Genomic DNA, 22961 nt, shown 5'->3' on the forward strand with positions numbered 1-22961 from the left:
CAAAGTTAGTGCTTTTGCTATGAAGTGTTTTTGATGTTCACTAACTCTTGTATAGCTATGCAAGGAGAAAGGTGTTGTTTGCCTTCAGATGGTTTCAGGGAAACATTGTTTATGGCTCACTTTAGATATTGGGCTTCATAAGCAATTTCTATGGACGAATCTGTCCGAGTTTATAGAGAAGAAAATCTTTGGATATCTCATGGATATGATGCTTTTATGGATAAAGTCCACCTCTACTCCAAGGTGTGTGGTTACCACGGAGTATATGGTAAGAGTTATGGTATACAAGGATTATGGTATATAGGTCTATGGATTCCTGGACTTCTTTTCTAGGGATTTGGATCCATCCTCAGGTTTATGGATTATGTTTATGACTCCCTTTTACTAGGATGGATTATTCTTTATAGCTTTCTTTATTTGGGATGCATTGGACTTATGAAACTCATGGTTCACATACCCTGTGTAGTGTTCTCTTGTCCTACGTGCTCTCTTGAAGATTGTTTCTACTATGTGTGGGTGGAACAATAGAGAGCAGATGAAAGGGAACATGGGCACTTCAGAGGGTAGTGTCGAGCACAACATGCCATGTGTAGTGTTCTCTTGTCCTACGTGCTCTGTTGAAGATTGTTTCTACCATATCTGGGTGGAACAATAGAGAGCAGATGGAAGGGAACATGGGCACTTGAGGGGGTAATGTGAGTTGGTGGCCGAAATGCCTACAAACTATTAGTGGCCGAAATGCCTATAAACTATGTGTAGCAGAAATGCTTATGGAACACCAGGCTATATATGCCTGCGAGTGATTGTTTAATCTTGTTACTTGAGTCCACTTCTCATCCAAGGTGTGTGGTCAGAGTACCAGCATAGAGTGCAAGTGGTAAAGTGGACATGACGCTTGGTTGGCACGGGACTTATGTCTATGCCATGGGTCATGTGGACCGATGCCTTGTTGGTAGGAGACTTATTTTGTCTCGCCCATTTACTTGGGACATGGATTATGATATCTGGACTTATGGGATTGATTTGTCTCGCCCATTTATTTTGGGACATGATATTGCTATTATGGAGACTTATTTAGTCTCACCCATTTCTTTGGGACATGGATTCTTCAGTTATATTAGATTTCAGAGACTGTCTCGTCTCGCCCACTAAATGGGACATGATTATATCTTGAATATATGGCTTGAAGCTTAAAGTTGCGGACAACTTTTAAGAAGCTGGGGAGGACGTCACCAACGTGGACATTTCCCAGTATAAAAGGGGTATGGTGGACTCCAGGATGTCTAAATATTTGGAAAGTACAAGCTTTGGGAATGGGGGATTATCCTGGAATACAAAGGATCATACTCCTAAAATTTAGGAGAGTTGCTTGGCCCGACTCCGATGGAAATTCTGTTCGCGTCATTACATCTCGAATTGAGCAGATACCAAGAGTTGGCAAAGTGCCTATGACAGAATGTCTATTTTTAGAGATAAAGTTTATGGAAAGCATAGTTACCGCGGAACGGGAACGTTCCGGGAACGTCGGATGCTAGAACGGGAGCGGATCGGGAACGTCGCGAAACGCCACGTCATATGACATGTCAGCATATGACACAAAAAAATGTAACTTTTTGTATACGGATAGCCAAATATGCTTCATAATATTTGCTCCCCCAAGACATGAACATACATTTCTGCAAGTAATTTCCCCCCCCCCCCCGGAACGTTTCGGGACGTTTCGGGAACGTGCCTTCGCCCGGAACGGCGTTCCGACGTTCTAGGAAGGCGGAACGACGTTCCGTGGTAACTATGATGGAAAGACCCATCTGTTAGTTTGGGACATGTGGCAAGAAAGTGGACCAAAGTGAGACAAGTGGCCTGACACTTGTTAGAAAGTGGATCAAAGTGAGACAAGTGGCCTCACACTTGTCACTTCAGCTATTGTGTGGCTCTCCACTTGTCATTGTAGCCTTCTCTTGCCATTTTAGCTCATGGGAGGCCCAAATCTATAAATTGGAGCCCTCTCTCTTCATTAATAGAGGCTCTCTTGCTGCACACTAGCCTTTACCACTGTTACAGGTTTCCCTAACGATGGCTACTCTCTTTCTCTCTCTCTTGAAGGCTGCCCATGAAGAATACCGACTGTTGGGGACTGTTTTGGAGGCTTCCATCGCGAAGACATACTGAAGGCAAGGGTATTTAATCATTTATTATGATTTCTAGCCATTGTACTTGTCGTACCAGCCCTTGTACCGGTTGTACTAGCTTTTGTACTTACTGTACCACCCATTGTACCGGTTGTACTAGCTTTTGTACTTGCTGTACCAACCACTGTACTTGTTGTACTAGTCACTACACATGTTGTACCAGCATTTGTACTTGTTGTACCAGCCACCGTACTTGTACCAGCCACTGTACTTGCTGTGTCAGCCACTGTACCGGTTGTACCAGCCATTGTACTTGCTGTACCGGCTGAATGGAGAGTTGTACTTGTTGTACCAGCTCTATTGCATGAAGACCCGTGGTTTTTGGGGAAGAATCAGTACCCACACGGAGGTATATGGATTATATGTTGTTGGCTCGGCATTTCTACAGCCTATGTTCCGGCTACCTTGTGTTGGGCTGTGTTATGGCATTTGTATATGGATAATCCGGCATCTCCCGTGGGGAGAGTAAGGCCCTCAAAGCTTGTACATGATATTATTCTCCTTGGGTAATAAAATACTCCAAGGGGGGGGTCGGCCCATTCCAGCCTCTATGTGGTCACACATGTGCAAGATCCATTTTCAGCATTTGTGGTTGTTTTGTCCAGCTTTTATGTTTTATGCAAAGTGATGATGGATATGTGTTAACGTTGTGGCCATGTTTAAGTGTGTTGATATGCATTGATGGTATCAACAAGTGTGTCAAAGGCCCTAGTCCCTCGGGCACCGCCGCGAGTCACAGTATGTGACTGTATGGAAGAGTGCATCCACTACCATCGGGGCTGCAGCAAACTCTGCTTGGATAATCTGGTGTGGGGCTGATGGTTTGCTGCGGATCATACGGGAGAACATCATAACCTGGGGTCCCTTAACTCGCTGCCAATCCTCATCGGATAAATCTGGCCCCCAGAAGGCTGCTTCATACATCAAGGTTGGTGTGACGAGGGTGTCAAAAAGCCAGCCCTTCATCCTGGGCTCGTGGAAATGTGCTTGGAAGCACTGTCGCCGCTCAAGTAAGCTCAAGAGAGAGAGAGAGAGAGAGAGAGAGAGAGAGAGAGAGAGAGAGAGAGAGAGAGAGAGAGAGAGAGAGAGAGAGAGAGAGAGAGAGAGAGAGAGAGAGAGAGAGAGAAATTAACGTCTACGAGAGGCCAAAGTCGGCCTATGAGACAAAAAGAAATAATACAACTGTGTTCTTCCGGTTATCGGAAGAAAAGAAAGAAAAGAAAAAGTGTGCGTGTGTTTGGATACAACTGTGAATCATCATGGATCGGTGGAGCCCATATACAAACAATATAAGGTGGGGTGGGGATGTGGATGGAGTGCTAAGGCAAGATGCATCTCTATATGCTGAAGGGGTAGTACAAGCATGCTATGCAGATCTATGTCTAACTCCATCCAGTGCCATGAGAGAGAGAGAGAGAGAGAGAGAGAGAGAGAGAGAGAGATGTGTGACTGCTTAAGTGAGAGAGTAATTGCACGACTCAATGATTGCTCTCATTATTTGAAATCATCACAAGTACATGCTTTTATAGGCTAGAAGCCTTATCTTTTGACCCTTAGGAATCCCCTTGCATACACTGGATGAAAGACACATGGCAAACTTATCCTATCCTCCTATAAGGGAGTGTTCACATCCTAAGAGGATGTTCACACGTTCTAAGCCTCAAAAACCTAACAAACCTCCCTCTGGAGTGAGGGAGGTGTTTACGGTACATACCTTCAATAGTCAAGGTGATGTAGACTCTAGATTGCACCACTTGCTCAATGGCACCAACACTTGAACTCTCATGTCAGGCCTGATATAGGAGCATGACCAGCTATGACAACCTTCATCACTATACGAGGCTAGCCGCCCCTAAATCTAAGCAGAGGTATGAAGGAAATGTTGGAGCTTTTTATAAGAATCAAGGCTTTTTACAAGGAAAACTGTTGGGTACTACCCAGGCACAGTACCCATGAACCACACATTGGCTTTTAAAAAGCCCAATCATAATCTTCCTCTGCAAGAGAAAGATCTTCCATTGCTGTTGCAATGGTCACCGTGAATGCTTTGTCTTTAGTTGCTATGGACGCCTCTAAGATCTTCTTCTTCTACCAAGTTGGCATGCACTTTCTCCTATTCTTTGGCCATCTTTTTGAAGCATCGGTCCTCCGTGTGTCCAAGCTTCTTGCAAAAGTTGCATGGCTGGATGAGTGCCAGTGAAGTTGGCGAAATGCCGGTGGTGTCGTTTCACTGGGCACTGCTTACGTGGATGGGTGCTGGTTGAAGAGCAGGACGGGTGCTGCACGAGTAGCACTGGAGTAGAAGGCTCTATGCACACTGAAGGCGCCTGTCCATTGGTGGCGTCACGTTGCAGATGTGTGGGTGACGTTGTGTTGCAGAGTTGCAAGCTGGCTGTGATACCATATTGGAGATCAGAGAGCTATGGTGGATGATTGCACGACTCAATGATTGCTCTCATTATTTGAAATCATCACAAGTACATGCTTTTATAGGCTAGAAGCCTTATCTTTTGACCCTTAGAAATCCTACACACACACTAGATGAAAGAGACATGGAAAACTTATCCTATCCTCCTATAAGGGAGTGTTCACACCTCCTAAGCCCCGAAAACCCAACAAAGACTCAAGAGGAGGAGGACACCCGTGCAGTGGATCCTGTTGACCCACCTCGGGTTGCACGCGGACACCTCTCACCTGAGAGGAGTTACCTCGGACCAGGCCTTCGCATTCCACAGTACCCGATGCCCCCCTAGAGGTCGGCCTTGATCCCCTCATCAACTTCAGATCTAGGACATGCTCCATCACCATCGAGCTACCTTTCCATATGACATAGCTAAGGGAGAACTCTCGGCCATTCTCATTAGCCCCATGCTTGATATTTTGGAGAGTGGTATACGATTTATTGGGGGATGATGCTCCTCTCATGTTTCATGTTCTTTGTATTCCATTATGAGATTTCCATGGACAGTTTTGTATCACTCTAGTGAGATAGTTTTGATTTGTTCTATTTTATTTTTCATTCCATGATGAGATATGCCATGGACATTATTCTCACGTTGGTCTCATAGGCCCATTGGTTCTATAGTAGTACAAGATCATAGGTAACCCGGACGAGGATAGAGAGAAAAACATACGAGGCTTGTGGTGGAAATGTAAACCTTGTCCACAAACTCTACCTATGTCCAGAAAGAATTATGGATTAATGAAATCAGTAGAGGATCCAAGATGGGTTGGGCAGAAATCTTGTATAATAATATGAAAGATGAGATGGAGAGCCAATGAGGTGATAGCCCAAGCGGTGAAGGTGTTTGCCTAGGACCAGGAGGTCTTGGGTTCAAAACCCCACATGGTGCTTCCTCGACGGCATTGCCTACGGGTAGATAAAATGCGCATACGGGCGGTGAAAAATGTAACTACAGGAGGATCATGGGCCTAAAAAGATGAGATGGAGAAGCTGATAAAACCGAGCTGCAAAACAAAGATTGGGGTTATCTGAAGGCTCTATTCCAAGAAGGAGCGGTCCCAAACAAGGAGGAGGAATCATAGCAACAGGAGTTGGCAAAGGATATTGTAGAAGAAGACAAGGGATAACCCGAAAGTCCTGAGAAACAATGCGAACGATAGCAATAGGGACAAGGCGAAGCAAAGCATGTCAAAGCCAGAGCCCACCATGTCACGTGCACACCCAGAAGGTGTACAAGTGACATGGCATATTAGAGCATCCATAAGCATTTAGTAGGCATTTATCCATTTATTCAGGCATTCAAGCATTTATCACAGCATGTATGGGACTGTTTCCGCCCCATCCTCAGCACACGAGTCATCAAATCATTTAATAGCATTAAATAGCTATTTAATGCTATTTAATAGCATTAAATAGCATCAGGTCGTGGGCATTTATCGCAGCTGACAGCAGTTTGTAGCATTTATTGCAAGTCGTGAAGGTACAGAAGGCTGGCCGACTGCAATATAGGTACCTGACCAGCAGCCATGCTCTCATAGGAGACAAAGGGAAACAGTTCAACAGTTAGTGTCATAAGGAGCAGTAGCATATTCAGCAGCATTCAGTCATCTTCCTGCCTCCTACATAGAGGAAAGCCAGCATCTAAGGGTGGACCTCAGCATTGGAGAAGGAATTAGTCATTCATCAATAGCATTCAGCATATCTCTCTCTTCCCGAGATAGATATACATCTAGGACAGCATAGATCTATTAACAGATCTTCATTGTAACCATTGCATTTAGTATAGTTGCATTGCATTGCATTGACAACTTTGTCTATCTCTTACGCATCATTAAGTGATGTTTAGTTTAGCCTAAGGTTGTTTACTACGGTCAATCTCCCGCATGTCACATTGGTATCAGAGCGTTACAGGCTGAGTAGCCTTAGTTCATGTTCATTCCATCAGTCATTCAATAAGTCAGCATGTTAGTCACTTCTGCTCAGTTAAATCCAATTCTCAAGATCTTGTAGGCCATCCTTAGGGTTTTCCTCTTAGGCATGCATTAGTAACCCATCCATCTGCATTCTTGCACAACATATAGGGTTGCACAAGGCTTGCATCAACATAGTAGTCATCCTAGCAGTCAGTCCAGCATCTCGCAAACAAGTTTCACCTATGAGTTCTTTGGGGAAGAATGACATCCATCATCAAAGGAGTAACTAGAGTTTTAGGCTTCAACTGGCAACAAGGGGTTCTCTTCCACATAAGAAGGCGGAAGTTTGCTCCAACATCGCCTTAGGAGGTTTAGAGGTTTAGGAATGACAGAGATGGTGTGTGAAAGGATTCCACAAACAGGTCAGGGGTGACTCAAGTATTTCCAAGCTGTTTTAGCAGCATTTGCCATTTAGTTCCCACAATCAAGAAGTCTTTGGCTCAAAGGATTCAACTCTTGTAGTCGACCGCAGTCCCGGCAGAAGAAGTCAGAAGGGGGCAGTGGTTTCGGTAGAGTCGTCGAAAGGTTTCCAGGCGTACCACCCAGCAACAGTTTAGCAGAGGGGAATGTTACGTGCACACCGAGAAGGTGTACAAGTGACATGGCATATCAGAGCATCCATAAGCATTTAGCAAAGCATTTAGCAGGCATTTATCCATTTATATAGGCATTCAAGCATTTATCACAGCATGTATGGGACTGTTTTTGCTCCATCGTCAATACATGAGTCATCAAATCATTTAATAGCATTAAATAGCATTAGGTTGTGGGAATTTATGGTAGTCGACAGCATTTCGTAGCATTTATTGCAAGTCGTGAAGGTACAGAAGGCTGGCCGACTGCAGTATAGGTACCCGACCAGAAGCCATGCTCGCATATATAAGAAGCGCATCATTCAATCATCGGGATCTTGTCAGCGTTTCTTGCCTAGGAGACAAAGGGAAACAGTTCAGCAGTCAGCGTCATAAGCAGCAGTAGCATATTCAGCATCCAGCATACTCAACAGCATTCAGTCATCTTCCTACCTCCTACATAGAGGAAAGCCAGTATCTAAGGGTGGACCTCAGCATTGGAGAAGGAATTAGTCATTCATCAACAGCATTCAGCATCTCTCTCTCTTCCCGAGATAGATATACATCTAGGACAGCATAGATCTATTAAGTGACGTTTAGTTTAGCGGCTAGCCTAAGGTTGTTTACTACAGTCAATCTCCCGCATGTCACACACCAAGCCTATAGGTATAAAACCCTTGCCACCTAAGACAGCTCTAGAACAGACAACACCTGCTAGCCATGGGGTGTCCAGGAAAAGGAAGTTTAATTTTGGAGACAAAAAATCAAGCAACCAACCAAGCAAGAAGCTGGAAGTAAGGTTTCCGGAACAGCAGGTGGATGCACCTGGGATAAGGGAGCCCTAGATTATTTGCAACTGTGTGAAGCAGAAGGCCCCAAGGAGATCTAGAGGCTTAGTTAGGGATGCCTTGAAGGAGAGAAATCAAAGCAAAAGGGGACCACAAGGAGCTGTTACTACCAAAGGCTATGCTGCAACAGCAGGAGAAGATCCAAATGCAGATTTTGGGTTTGCAAGAAACCAACAAATGCATGGCAAAAGAAATTGGGACCTTAAAGGTGACAATGGTTAGGCTGGAGTAGAACACAAGACAAATCAAGGAAGCATTGGATGCAGCCACTGCCAAAGCTGCAACAGCCCATCAAAAGGCAGATGCTGTGTTGAAGGGGCACTTGGAGGTGGTCAAAGACATACAGGCAAGGGCAAACAAAGACAAGATTAAGCTGATTGAGACAGAGGCCAGGCTTGCAGTTTATGAAGCCCTGACCCCTGGAGAAGTATATGAGCTGGATGCAACCAAGATGGAGGAATGGGAGGAACACACTGTCGATGAGCAAAGGGGTTGTGGGAGGAGTATCTGCAGAAGTTGAAGGCAGTTATGGAGGCTCCCACACCCACCTGTAGCCAATTCGTCCCCCATGGAAAAGAAGACCAGAATTCGAACGGCCGGGGGGGGGGGGGGGGGGGGGGGGGGGGGGGGGGTGGAAAGGAACAACAAGGAAGGATTGCCGAAACAGGACTCTTGTACATGTACTGGAAAGGATCCAAGCTGGATTGGAAACTGACAGCGGAAGTGCAAGCAAAGAGATTGATGAGCTCCGAATGCAGAATGTACAACTAATGCAGGAGCTGGAAATCTGGAAAAACAAATAACAGAACCTGAAGGCCGAAGGCAAGAAGGGGTACGGCTGTAGAGCTAGAAGGGGAAGGGAAAGGAAAAGAGCTGCTGTTGTGGACCAACAGTGCGATGGATACAACTCCTGAGCATGAATTGAGAGAGCATGTACTGGCCACCACCAAGCGTTTGGAAGACAAGACGAGCTCCTCAATCTCTTTGGTTGCACTTCGATTGGAAGTGGCAGAGGAAGTGCAACCAAAGAGATCGAGGAGCTCTGAATGCAGAATGTAAAACTAATGCAAGAGCTGGAAATCTGGAAAATAAATTCCAGAACCTGAAGATCAAAGGCAAGAAGGTGGCTGTAGAGCTAGAAAGGGAAGGGAAAGGAAAAGAGCTGGTACTGTGGACCAGCACTACGATGGATACAACTCTTGAGCATGAATTGGGAGAGGCACCACCAAGCATCTGGAAGACAAGACGAGTGAAGAATCCGCACTTAGAGCCCACATTGAAGAGCTAGACGGCCTGTTGCAAGAATTCAGATAGCAACAGAAGCAGGACACGTAGACTATAAAAGACCTTGAGAAGCACACAAGCACAAATACGCCTAGGAGAACCCGAAAAGGAGCTCAAGAACATGATTCTCCAGATGAGCTTAATGTAGTCCTCGCCTCCAAGGCTGAGCTGGTGAAGATGCAGGTTGAGATCCAGGCAATGGCGGACAAGCACACAAAGGACCTGGAAGCCGAGGACTCCATGCTCCTGGAATTCCAAAGTTGGGCCAGAAGAGAGCACAACGTCAGGAAATCTTTGGCACAAGATAAAGTCCGAACACTGGCCGATCTCTATGAAACCTCGGATGCATCCTAGATTGCAATGAGAAAAGCATTCCAGTATTTGACGGATCTGACGGACCATGCTATGCACAGCCGGACTGGCTCTCCAGATAACTGGCTGGAGATTGAGAATTCATGGATCAGCAGAGAGAGCGCTTTGCTGAGCAGAGGGCATACTGCCAGTTTATAATGAGATGAGTGTTGCAAGGAATGTACTGTGTCATTACTGAATGGATTCATGCTACTCGTGTTGAACTCTATATGTGTGATATCCAAAATATAATTCTATGTCGTGTGTGTTGCGCTTTAATGCTGTGAGGATCACGTAGCTAAATCTTTCTTGCAGTGATACTAGCAGTAAGCTTTCCTGATGCCTCACCAGAAGCTTTCCGGACTGTTCTCTGGCTCTTCTGGACTAATCTCCAGAATGTCCCCAGTAAATGCAGACAGGTGCTGGGCATTTTTTGCCCACTTATGGCATTGGGCACAGACGGATGGCTTGGCTAGGTGATCCCAGGTGGTCCAGAACCATTGAAGTGTTGGGTCTTGACTGGAGAGCGGCCATGGATCTATATGAAAGAATTATTGCTATGTAAATATTGCCCTTTTTTACATGGAAGATGCTAGATCATTTATGCCATAGGCAAAGCTAATCTTTGGCATGAAAAAAGTCTGCTTAGAAGTGTTTCAACTCCAATGCATACGGGCAGTGGTTCTTGTGTGACAGGTGTGCATCCTACTCTTCATCTTCGTGCATCTTAAATCTCACCACCATCACTCTGTGACCTTAGCCCTTCATTTTTTCTTTCTTGCAGTTTTGTAGTCTCAAGGTTTTTTGGTACCTTCCCGGAGGCAGTATGGTCTTCCTGCCCAAAGTTATTACAACTTGTGGTTGCAAAGCGGCCACAATACCATTGGGCCTACGGGGATTTGTGAACGTGGGACCTCCCCTCCCTTACTCGCAAGCCCTCACCGTTGGGCTACGTGCCTGTTGGCGACCTTGTCCTGTTATTAATAAGGGCTCACACCAAACTTTTTTGTGTACATTTCCTTAAAAGCCACCACACTTGCATTTGAGGCACTCTCTTATGTACATTGTCGTATGGTGGAATTTGTGGATCTTTTAATTGGGGAATTCAGTATATTGGTGCATGTTTTTGATTTGTAGGGCCTCTGTTGTGTTTGGGCATGATCTGAAAATCTTTTTTTTTTTTTGGTTTACATTATGTGACCACTTCAACATTGCTATTTCTTTTCTTTTTATTTGTATCCAGTCATGTTTTATTAAAAAAACAAAGTTTTTTTTTTTTGCAGTTTTTTTTTGACACTTGTGTATGTTCAAGCTTCTATCTGTAGGATGTTTTATCGTTTTTGCTAAGTTGGAACTTTCGAAATAGAAACAAACATGACATTTTTACATACCTATCTACCATACGTGCTGTTGAAGACCATGACTCTGATTCTCTCAAGAAATCAGCTGAACCTCAATTTAATGTTTTGGCGCTGCACATCTGCCAGGGGATTTTGGCAAAGACCAACTTGCAAGTTATAAATATGAACCTGATGATGGAGATTCCATTTTTGTTGAAGATGCTGAGAGTGCAAAGAAACTAGAACAGTATCAATATGAAGAGTCAATGCTGGGTACGTATTCAGGCCACTTAATGTGTTTGTTTTGACGCAATAGTGGCCCTAACTTTCACTCGTTACATTTATATTAGAGCATTCAAATGACATCTTTGCTATCCACACGATTTAGAGTTGAAAGTACGTGTTGCAAAACCTTATTAGGTTGTTATCACATGCATTTTACTGTAATAGCATACATGGCGTAGGGACTAAGTTGTACTTCAAGAGTACTAAATTGGATTTCAAGTGTACCACTTGGATTCCACAATAATTTTGTCTGGTATAAAAGGATCTTTGTATACAATTTGTTCACACATTTGCTGTTACATATCATGTATTTATGGGAGCACGAAGAACTGATAACACCCTGTACATGGCCTGAACTATGAGGCCTGATGCATGTGACAGGAAGAGGGGCCTTCACTTGTCTCTTTTAATCAAGATAACCAGGCATGTGTCCTCTGCCGACCCAATTTTTCTCTATTATTAATTTTGTTTCAGCATATGGGGTCCTCAATATTGAGGACTCCAACACAGGCCTCCCCCTCCTACAAGCTGATACCAAGATTTGCACATGGATCAGCCAATTCGAAAAATAGTTGCTCTCTAAAATGTATCCCATGTAAGCAAAAAAATAAATGGGAACATGAAAAACGCTCTGTAATTAAAAGCTTATAGAAGGTTCAAGCTGTGACATACAGTGCATCAAATTTGAAGATGCATGAGCCAACACTTTGGTGTTGTTGTCTAATGAAGTGAAGTCTTGATGCCTTGGTCTTCGATGCTCCCAGATTTGTCTACTGATGCTTGGTGACCTGTCCCCTAAGCTGGGTGTTAGACGAGGAATGGAGAGGACCATCATAAGAAAATCCTTGAAAACTTGGTCAACCTTTTGCAAGCACTATGAATGTGTCATTCAAGTCACTTAACAGTTAACACAAGTTGGCCTTTTGCAAGCACTACAAATGTGTCAGTCAAGTCACTTAACAGTTAACACAAGTTGGCCTTTTGCAAGAACTACAAATGTGTCATTAAAGTCGTGAGATTGCTATTGTGCACCAGCAGCTAGAGGGAGAGTGAGAGTGAGAAGTGAGGGGTGAGCAAGAGGGAGAGAGATTAAGAATAAACTAATCTACTCTAGAAAGAACGGAAAACACAGAAGACTACATCTTGTTGTAATGATATTTACACATAAATTAGTGAGAGAAAGAAAGAGTGTAAGGGAAGAGAGAGAATGTACACAAAGATATGCACGACTCAATGATATCTTCACTATATTGGACTGAGTGAAAAGAGCTTCACAAGTACATGCTTTTATGGGTTACAAAACCTCATCTTTTTGACACCTAGGATAACACACTAACAATGAAATGATAACACATGGCATGATGCATCCTCATCTTAAACCTCATAAGCAGGCATTCCCATACCACCCACATGACTAAGCTCCGACATACCTAACAAATCCCCCTTCAGAGCGAAGGTGGTGAGACCTGAGAAAAAGAAAGAAGCAACCGACCTCCAACTCCATCACATCTTTGCAAAGAGGCGGTCTAGCCATGCGCACATCCCGTGCCATGCTATCCCCTCAATCAGCTAGTGACCGAAGCTGAGACCATCACGTCGTCACCCCCCTGTTAGAATTTTGTGCATCTCATGTGTTGTGGGAACTTGGCCTTTTATTGGCACATACATATTTTCTCATGTTTTTATTAGTCATGGGGATTTATGCTAGTTGTGGGCTGTCGGCCAGATTTTGGCCTCCTTTATAAAGACCTCCCTCCTCTTACTTGTTATCCAATTCATCCACAGGCACATTGCTTGACACATGGATGACTTGTTTTTGATGCCTGGACATTGCTTGGTATTTTGCCCGTGAATGTCCACGGGCACCAGGGACGCCTGGACAACCCGTGGATACGCATGTGCACACCTGATTGGGACTCATATGGTTTCCTTATGTGTTTTGCAAGTGGTAAGTGTGCACACTTAACCCAATTTATTATTATTTCATGTTACTAAGGTTTATTGGGTGCAGGGTTCACATTCACTTAAAGTGTGGGCGGACACACTTATAATTTTATAAGTGAGTTCACATTAGGCTGGACTATTTTTAATGAACCAAGGCCAATTATGAGAGATGGGCACCCGGGCACTCCCAAATAGCTCCACGAGTTGCTATTTTGGGTGTGGGAGGGCCAAAGTGGGCAAGCCCTGACTTGTAGAGCACTCATCTGGAAGTCGTGGGCTGTTAGGAGCTATTTGGACAGGAAAAACAGCAAGTTTACTCATACACATTTGCTACAGGTGGAATACATGCGTAGTACAAGGGTCCTAGGGCTGGACGGCTGCTATTTCTCTCTCTACAGGGCACGGCGACTGCATCTACAGGGTTGCAGGCTGATAGATTTGGTTCCAGAAGCTGGCGCATAGCTGTTGGGACTGTTTTTGGACTCCTTTGCTGAGAATAGGGCTTGGATGGAGTGAGCAGAGTCTCTACAGGAGCTGGCTGACTGTTGTAAGGGCCATTATTGGCTGTTTTTATAGGTTTGCAGGATGTTTCTCACGACGAAACTTGAGCAAACATGTCCCTAGACAAGTACCAAGCCTGGGGATGCAATCTGGTGGAACCTGTGGGTGGCCAGTGAGCCAAAACCATGGCTGGTTATTGTTTTGCAGGTTTGGGACAGCACTTTGTTAGAGGGTTGGTGACCACTCTATCAAAGTACAGGAGTGGTTGGTGATCACTCTACCTTGGTTGGTGACCGAGGGTGTTGCAACAGGAGTGGTTGGTGACCGAGGAGTTGCAAGTAATGTGTTTACCTATGTTTTCACAGTTGGATAAATCTGGTGTCAGCTGGATGAGTGTGTACTCTCTGGGCACCCGCATCTTGTACATATAAATACTTCTGTTGGTAATAAAGATACCTCGGGGGGGGGGGGGGGGTGGGTTGGCCCAACTTCAGCCCCTTGTGGCGTGTCATGTGCAAGTTGGTTTATGTTTGCAGGATGTATATGCTCATGTAATGTTTCACAATGATGGTAATCATGTATATGCCAGGATGGTCGATGTATGTATGCTGTTTTGGTGGTGAATTGATTCCGTATACACGTGCCTGTTTGTGACAGTGGTATCAGAGCATTGGTTTCTTTCTTTGCTTGAGAAAGACGATTTTTGGGCATACGGAAAGCTTCTTGCTGAGCATACAGATTGTGAAACATGAGCATGCAAGCAGGGTTTGTTGAGCATTTAGATGCACAACAGTCTGCTAAATCCACATATTCTGACCAGGCCGATGTACTTGTAGAGCTAGAGACTCTCAAGCGTCAAGTTAGACGCTATCGTGAGGAGACAGCTGAATTGCAGTCTCTCAAGAATGACCCTGATGTGCAAAGGGTTTTGAATGAAAAGAAAAAGAAGGGTTCAGATGACGATGCAGCCTTTGAGGCCATAGCAGCAGAGATGGGATATGAAGATCCTAGAGAGTTGGCCATATCTTATTTGAAAGGCAAAAAGGATGTATTAGGTGATGCAGGTACAAAAAGGACTCCCCGTGTGGAAGCACATGCAGATTCCAGTACATTAGGAGATGTAGATCCTTGTCACCGTTATGCATCTTCATGGCGAGAGCGTTCTTCAAGTGAAGATTCTCACCACTCCAAGAGCGTGTCTCGAGAACGTGGGAAGAGATCTAGGCATGAGTCTCCTAAGCCTAGACATGGGGCTAGAGACAGGTCTCATTCTAAAAAGAAAAGCCGAGAGTTCAAGTCAGGAGACAAAGATGTGAAGTTTGAAAACTTCTATGGCAAGATGGATACTACGAAGGCGCTTGCTTTTGTGAGACAATTTGAAATTGCTTTTTGCAATGAAGATTTCTCCCAGAAGTCTAAACTCAGGCATGTGGGTATGCATCTCAAAGAGACAGCTAGTGATTGGTGGATGGCCAAGCTTTTGGATGCAAGTGTTGCCCGCACATGGGATGACTTTAAAATTCAGTTTTATGCTCAATTCTTGCCCCCAAACTTTGCCAAGAATGTACGCAAAGAGTGGGATTGGTTGAAGCAGGATGAAGGGGAGACAGTGCAGACATATATAGTTAAGTATTGGAAGGTACTGCTGAAAGTTACTCCCTTTATGTCTCTTTCTAATGGGGAGAAGAAATGCAAGTTTGAATCAGGTTTGCACCCCATCACTCACGAGATCTTACAGGTGTACCCAAATCAGACTCTTCAGCCGTTGATAAACTCGGCACTCATAGCTGAAAATTGCATATGAAGTGGGTTAAAAACAAGTCAAATTCAGATTCATTTAAGGGAAAGAGACGAGCTGGTTATGACCAGAAAAAGGGTGGATAGCCCTCTAAAAGTGATCAGAAAGATGCCTCAGATACAAAGGGAAACTTGTCTTAGAAGCCGGGGGGTAAACGCAATGATTTTGGGCTGTCAAAACAGCAAAGGCTTGATTATGTACGTGGTGGGAAATGTTTTGGCTGCAGCAGTAAGGATCACATATTTCCTAAATGCCCGCAGAACCCCAAGAATGGAGATTCTAATGCAAAAAAGCCTCATGTGAATGTTGTGCCTGATGTGCAGGGTAACATGGGGCAACCCTTAGATCATAGAACAATATGTAAAGCATGGGGACAGTTGAGGGATCAGCCTGCACTCTTTTTGTTTGATGATGCATCCACATATAATTTCATTTCGGTACAGATGGCTGCTCCCATAGGCTTGGATGTATGAGATATTGGGACTCAAATGAATGTAGATGCTGCCTTTGAGGGTAAAGGAGTCGATGTAACGCCGATCATTGGCAAACTCCGAATTCATATACAGGGATATCTTGATCATGAGAGTTTCTTGGTTGCTCCTCTCACAGGATGTGATGTTTTGTTGGGAATGCCTTGGCATGCTCGTATGGAGCCCAAGAAGGACTAGAAGTCCAAGAAAATCAGCTTTGTTCATAGAGGTAGAGAGCTTGTTATAGAAGCTGGTACTCCAGGTAGTACCATACCTATTGGATGCATTACCAGGAGAGTTGCCACCTAAGCGTCTAGAGGATCATCATATTGATGTGATACTTGGGAGTACGCCCCCGAATAGACCTCCTTACATGGTGAGTGCAAGTCAGCAAGAAGAGATTATGGCGCAGGTTAATGACTTGCTTAAGAAAGGGTTGATACGCCCTAGTTTATCTCCTTATTGCTCACCTGTGTTGCTGGTGCAAAACAAAGACGGGATGTACAGGATGTTAGTACCGTGCCCTTAACAAGGTGACGATAAAGAATAGGTTTCCGATATCACGTATCGATGATATTTTGGATAGGTTGGAGAGTGCAGCATGTTTTAGCCGCATCGATCTTAAGAGTGGATATCATCAGATTCGGGTGGCCCCTCAAGATATTCACAAAACTGCTTTTCGTACGCAGTTTGGGCTTTATGAGTTCTTGGTGGTCCCGTTTGAACTTACCAATGCTCCTGTCACATTTATTCGTATGATGGATCGTATCTTCAGAGCACACAGAAAGTTCACAGGTACTTTCTTTGATGACATCATTGTGTTCTCCAAAGATGAAGAGCAGCATAAGGAGCATTTGGCCATAGTGTTTGAAGAGCTTCGTCGCCATAAGCTCTACATTAATGGCAAGAAGAGTGAATTTTTCTTGGCTGAAATTCATTACCTTGGTCCTATTGTATCCAAGGATAGGATACGTATGGATCCCGCCAAGTTGCAGGCTATAAAAGATTGGCCAGAATTGAAGAATGTACATGAGATCAGGAGCTTTCTGGGATTATGCTCATATTATCACCGGTTTATTAAGCTCTTCGCCGAGATTGGTTCGCCTTTGCATGATTTAACAAAGAAGAAAGCTACTTTTCACTGGGGTGACAAGCAAAGGAATGCCTTTCTTAAGTTAAAGGAAGCAATCATGACTGGACCGGTGCTGATCATTCCAAATTTGCATAAACCTTTCTCGGTGATGTGATGCATGTGGGAGTTGTATTGGTGCAGTGTTGAACCAGGAAGGCTATGCGGTGGCATATGAGAGCCGTCGGTTGCAACATGCCGAACTCTACTTGCAGGTTTACGAGAAAGAGTTATTGGCAGTGATTCATGCTCTCACGATATGGAAGCACTATCTTTTAGGAGCTCAATTTACCGTTAAGACTGATCAAGTAGTCTACGGTATTTTCTTACACAGACTAAGCTATCTGAGAAACATATGAGATGGGCAAACTTCCTATCTATGTTTCATTTTCAGATTTTACATACTCCTGATAAGAAGAATGTAGTGGCTGATGCACTATCCCGAAGGCCTCAAGTAAGTGCTATTACAGTAGCCTATCATCCAGGACTTATCAGATATGTGAAATTCTTATCATACAGATGATGATTTTCAGCATACATGGGCTGGTTTTCAGCAGGGTATAGTAGCCCCAAATTACTCCATACGTGATGGGTATTTGATGTTTCATAAGCGCGCTTGTGTACATAAGGATTTGAGGCAGAAAGTGATGGATGAATGCCATGCACCGCCTTATGCAGGGCATAGAGGAATCCTTGCCAGTACATAGGCTTTGGAGAGATACTTTTTCTGGCCAAGAATGCGTAAAGACATAGATGACTATGTGCGCCAATGCATGGTTTGCCAGAAAGTTAAGTTTGACAGGCATAAGACTACGGGGTTGCTTCAACTGTTGTCGATTCCGAATCAGCCTTGGGAGAGTATTGCCATGGATTTTATCACATGTCTTCCTAAGACGCAGCAAGGGAATGATGCCATTTGGACTATTGTGGATAGGTTCAGTAAGTAGGCACATTTTATTCCGGTACGGAAGACCATAAAGCCCGAGCATATGGCAAAGATATTTATGGCACAGATTTTCAAGCATCATGGGATGCCAAAGACGATTGTGGGGGATCGAGATCCTCGTACCACAAGTCTCTTTTGGCGAGCATTGTTTGATAACATGGGAACGAAGCTGAATTTCTCTTTTGCATATCATCCAGAGTGAGATTGCAAATTCAGGAGTGTTTGATCTTTTGAAATGCTATGTGGCTCATCGCAAATCAGATTGAGAGAAGTATTTATCACTGGTAGAGTTTGCTTATAACAATACAATGCATACTTCTACGGGCAGGGCGCCCTTTGAGATTGTTTATGGCAGGATTATTTTGCCACCTATCCTTCGCACGAAGGATGAGATATTTGCAACAGATGAGTATGTAAGGGATTTGGATACGGCCTTTGCACAGGTCCGGACAGCCATACGGAGATCCGAGGATAAGCATAAGAAAGCTGCAGATAAGGATAGAAAGCAATTGGATTTGAAGGATGGAGATTGGGTTTTATTGAAATTCCAAAAGGCTCGCCTTCGCAAGCAGATTGGAAAAGATAGTAATTATCCGAAGCTATCTTGGAGGTATTATGGACCATTTGAGATCTTGGAAAAGATCAATGAGGTAGCTTACAGGCTGGTGTTGCCATATCATTGGCGAATTCATAATGCTTTCCATGTCAGTCTCTTGAAGAGATATATTGGTCCTAAGCCGGTGGAGCCGGTTATGGAAGATCAACCCGAGGTTGATGAGCTGGAAGAGATTTTGCAGCCTGAGCAGATTGTTTTTCACAAGGAACGGAAAGGTGCTAGAGGCAGGCTTGTCCGTAAGTACCTTGCGAAGTTCAGGAACTATCCAGCACTTGATGCGAAGTGGATGGACGAGGCATATTTAAAGATTATCCAGATGCCTGCTTGGAAGCTTTTCAGTTGCGGGCAACTGATTAGAAGCCGGGGGAAATGTCACCACTTCTCTGGCAGACGTCTGGAATGATGTCATGATTGAATACATGTGGAAGGGCTCCATGGAAGGATTGGTATCCTGGTGTGAGTTCCTGGCATGATTTATGAACTCATGGAAGGGTGGTAACCCTGGTGAGTGACTCTGGACTCATGGAAGGGTGGTTACCCTGGTGAGTACTTTTTGGTCCTGTGTGGATGGCGCCTGTGAACGGGCTAGTAACCTCCTAGTGAGGGAAAAAGTGCCACGACGGTCCTAAGTGTGTTCACACACATCACTAACCTGAGCAAACATGTCCCTAGACAAGTACCAAGCCTGGGGATGTAATTTGGTGGAACTTGTGGTTGGCCAGTGAGCCAAAACCATGGCTGGTTACTGTTTTGCAGGTTTGGGACAGCACTTTGTTAGAGGGTTGGTGACCACTCTATCAAAGTACAAGAGTGGTTGGTGATCACTCTACCTTGGTTGGTGACCTAGGGTGTTGCAACAGGAGTGGTTGGTGACCGCTCGACCTTGGTTGGTGACCGAGGAGTTGCAGGTAATGTGTTTACCTATGTTTTCGCAGTTGGATAAATCTGGTGTCGGCTGGATGAGTGTGTACTCTCCGGGCACCCGCATCTTGTACATATAAATACTTATATTGGTAATAAAGATACCTCGGGGGGGCGTGGGGGGGGGTGTGGTTGGCTGGCCCAGCTTCAGCCCCTAGTGCTGTGTCATGTGCAAGTTGGTTTATGTTTGCAGGATGTATATGCTCATGTAATGTTTCACAATGATGGTAATCATGTATATGCCAGGAATGGTTGATGTATGTATGCTGTTTTGATAGGGAATTGATTCCGTATACACGTGCCCGTTTGTGATAGGGGGCTAGGTTGGTGATTAGTGGATTGTTTTTACAGCCTGGACAGCAGCCGGAGGTATGTTTCTTGCTTATGTTGCAGCCCAACAAGTGGCCCTTGCCATTCATCTTCTACCCCGGCTTCCCTCCCCTCACGGTGGGTGTTTCTCGGAGGACTTTTTGCTGCTGTCCATACCCTTTCTCTCTCAGTTTTGAGAGGGGTTTGATTGATCCTCGTGCCTTGTTTCGTTGGAGAAGTGCTGGAGATTGGTGGAGTGCTGAGATCATTGGTGGTACAAAGGCTTGCTTGCAGAGGTTTGCTATTGCCGTGGATCTGGATCCCCTCTTTCTCTGGGGAAGGTTGGTTTCCCTCTCGGTGGACGGGATCAGGCATTTGTTTCAATGCAAAAGACAGGCTGGAGTCGTTTGCTACTTTTGTGGAAAGAAGGATCACTTGGCCAAGGATTGCAAGACCAAAGGTTAAGCCAAGGCTAGGGCCAAGTTTTCAAAGAAGGGCAATGATCATATACATGATGATGACTCTAATAATTTGAGTGATAATTCTAGTGTCTCCAAGGCTGCAAAAGCCAAGGAGGACCTCGATGGTAAGCTTTTATAACTATACAGAAAATTTTCCCGTGTGTACTTGTAGCCAGAGGAGGCTTGTGGGCGGGAGAGGGAGTTGTCACAAGCCTTGACTTTTTGGTGTGTGGGACCAGTGTGTCGGAGTTCCAAGCAAGTAAAATATTTGGTGAGACAAGTTCATTTTTGAAGCTATGGACTAGATGTGTTCCAAGTCTATTGCTTGGTGTAGTAGAGATTATGGACGGGATGAGTTCCAAGTTCACTGGTCGAGGTCTTTTGAGACGTGATGTGTTCATCGTCTAATGTTGTGGGATGATAGGCGAGGTGTTTTTTCCACAGACTCATAATTCTATACGTGGAGCCAAGCAGATTTCTTTGCTGTTCAGGGTGGCATTTTGTTTTGAGGAGTCGGATTGACATGTGCTTTTCCGAGGTGTATCCAATACTGCATGTATCCAGTATCTGCAGTATTGGAGTGTCCATGGTTGCATCTTCATCAGCTTATCTTCTTCAAATTTTTCCACACTATGAGCTGTAGAGGGTGTGTTAGAATTTTGTGCATCTAATGTGTTGTGGGACATGGCCTTTTATTGGCACATATATTTTCTCATGTTTTTACTAGTTGTGGGGGTTTATGCTAATCTTGGGCTGTCGGCTAGCTTCAGGGTGTAGTAGGCCAGCTCTTGGCCTCCCTTAGTAAGGCCTCCCTCCCCTCACTTGTTATCCAATTCATCCATAGGCACATTGCTTGACACCCATCTGCTGGCTGGTATTGCCATTGTAAAGCCTCGTGCTTTAATACAAAGAATTTCATTGTTCGATCTCTCTCTCTCTCTCTCTCTCTCTCTCTCTCTCTCTCTCTCTCTGCCTCTCTCCTATGTTTTGCTTCCGCATTGTGCAACTTTATCATCCCTATCTCCTAACTAGGGATAAAAGATATCTTAAAAGCCTTTTTATAACATGAAGGCTTGGATCACAAGGCTTAGGATTAGGTGCGACACACATAGGAAAATACACTCAGAAAATTACACATTTTGGGGACATCCCAGGCGAAGGACCCTTATTGACACTTTATTTACGGAACCCTAAATTAAAACCCTTAAATTTTGGCATAAATCTTTAAATCTATCCACGTCCTTGAAAAGCTCCAACATTCCCTCGAACCCGACCAAGTACAAAAATCCATGTGACCGGATGAAGCGGTGTCGTCCTGGAAACTTCCAATTGACGGTGGAAGCCTCAATTGATGGAAAATCTAGAAACTACCCAAAAATTTAGAGAGTTTTGAAGCTTCCAAAAATTGTGAAAATGGTGCTAGCGGGAATATGTGCCATCTTTGAAGAATTAAAATGAAGTTTGCAATGTTTAGGCTTTATTAGAATCACATATAATCTTATCTTTCTCTGAAGGTCGATGTGCAGCAGTGTGCAGATCTTTACTCGAGGATGCAACCGCTTAAGGAGAGCTCTTCAGGCGTGGCTTCTTCCTGTGTTACACTCGAAGACAACTAGTTGCTCTTGCTCTGCTGATGATGAGCCTCGCGTGACCTGCATTGCTGGCCCTTCCTTTTTTTTCCTCGGAAACAAGTTCCTTCTATTACTTAACAAAAAAACAACCTCAAAGGCTAAATACAACCTCGCCTCCATGTACAAAGCAAGAATCAAAGAACGAAATAAGGAGGAAGGATGCAGTTCTCCTCTGACTGGCTTCTCTTAAGGAGAAGTCTATCTCATAACCACATAGGTGGTCTGTAGTGCCAAGTGGGCTCACCACCATTATCTGTGAGAAAAGGACCAGGTCGCTAGAGCCTCAAGAAGGCTTCCCGACGCTTCCGCATGCGGTTAAAACCACTTTGAAGCTTCCTCCACTATTCATGGAGGGTATGAATGATGTCGAGCCGGATGCTTCCGATGGACTCCGCAGGTAGAGTGTGGGTGCCTTCAATGGCTTCATTGCATCAAGCTCTCCAGATGTGCCATGCAGCAAATCTCCCATCTCTAGCTTGAACCAAGAGTCCAGTGACCAGTGGGATGGGGCTGAGACTGGCACTGTCGAGATGCGAAGGTGAGAGACCTGAAGGGCTAGCCCCCCACCTTCCTCCTTGTAAGCCATGACCACCTTGGCCTCAGTGGCCTAAGCCATAGTGTCCCATGTGATAGTATGGGAGTCCTGTCCATAGTGAAGATGCAGAGAATCCGCTGCCAAACCTTTCGAGCCTTTGGGCAATCCAAAGACAATGTTGCTGAGACTCCTAGGGATGGCCACATCTTGGACATGTTGCTGATCTACCGCAAATGGCCAACCACGTGCCAACCGCCAAACTCCGATGGGCCAACAACTACAAAAAGAGGGTGACCTTCCGAGGTGGAAAACTGTCCCAGAGCCTCTTCCAAAAATTTGAGAGAGTGCGGTGAGAGGCCTTGAGACTACCAATGTCTTGTTGCTATCAGAGTGC

General features: G+C 44.7%; 1 protein-coding gene across 6 annotated transcripts in view; it reads left to right on the plus strand.

The window, feature by feature from the left end:
• LOC147615149 (antitermination NusB domain-containing protein) overlaps positions 1 to 22961 on the plus strand; it is an 85786-nt gene that overhangs the window by 16691 nt on the left and 46134 nt on the right. For all 6 annotated transcript variants that reach the window (XR_015262754.1, XR_015262753.1, XR_015262752.1 and 3 more), the window contains exon 3: positions 11169 to 11294. Coding sequence is in view for 3 of the 6 variants with exons in the window: in XM_086779150.1 (XP_086635276.1) it covers positions 11169 to 11294 (126 nt within the window). In the remaining 3 variants the exon portion in view is untranslated. The remainder of the gene's footprint in view (positions 1 to 11168; positions 11295 to 22961) is intronic.

The sequence above is a fragment of the Cibotium barometz genome, chromosome 40, assembly GCF_041138505.1.
Source record: "Cibotium barometz isolate CiBa-2024 chromosome 40, ASM4113850v1, whole genome shotgun sequence".
Classification (NCBI taxonomy): domain Eukaryota; kingdom Viridiplantae; phylum Streptophyta; class Polypodiopsida; order Cyatheales; family Cibotiaceae; genus Cibotium; species Cibotium barometz.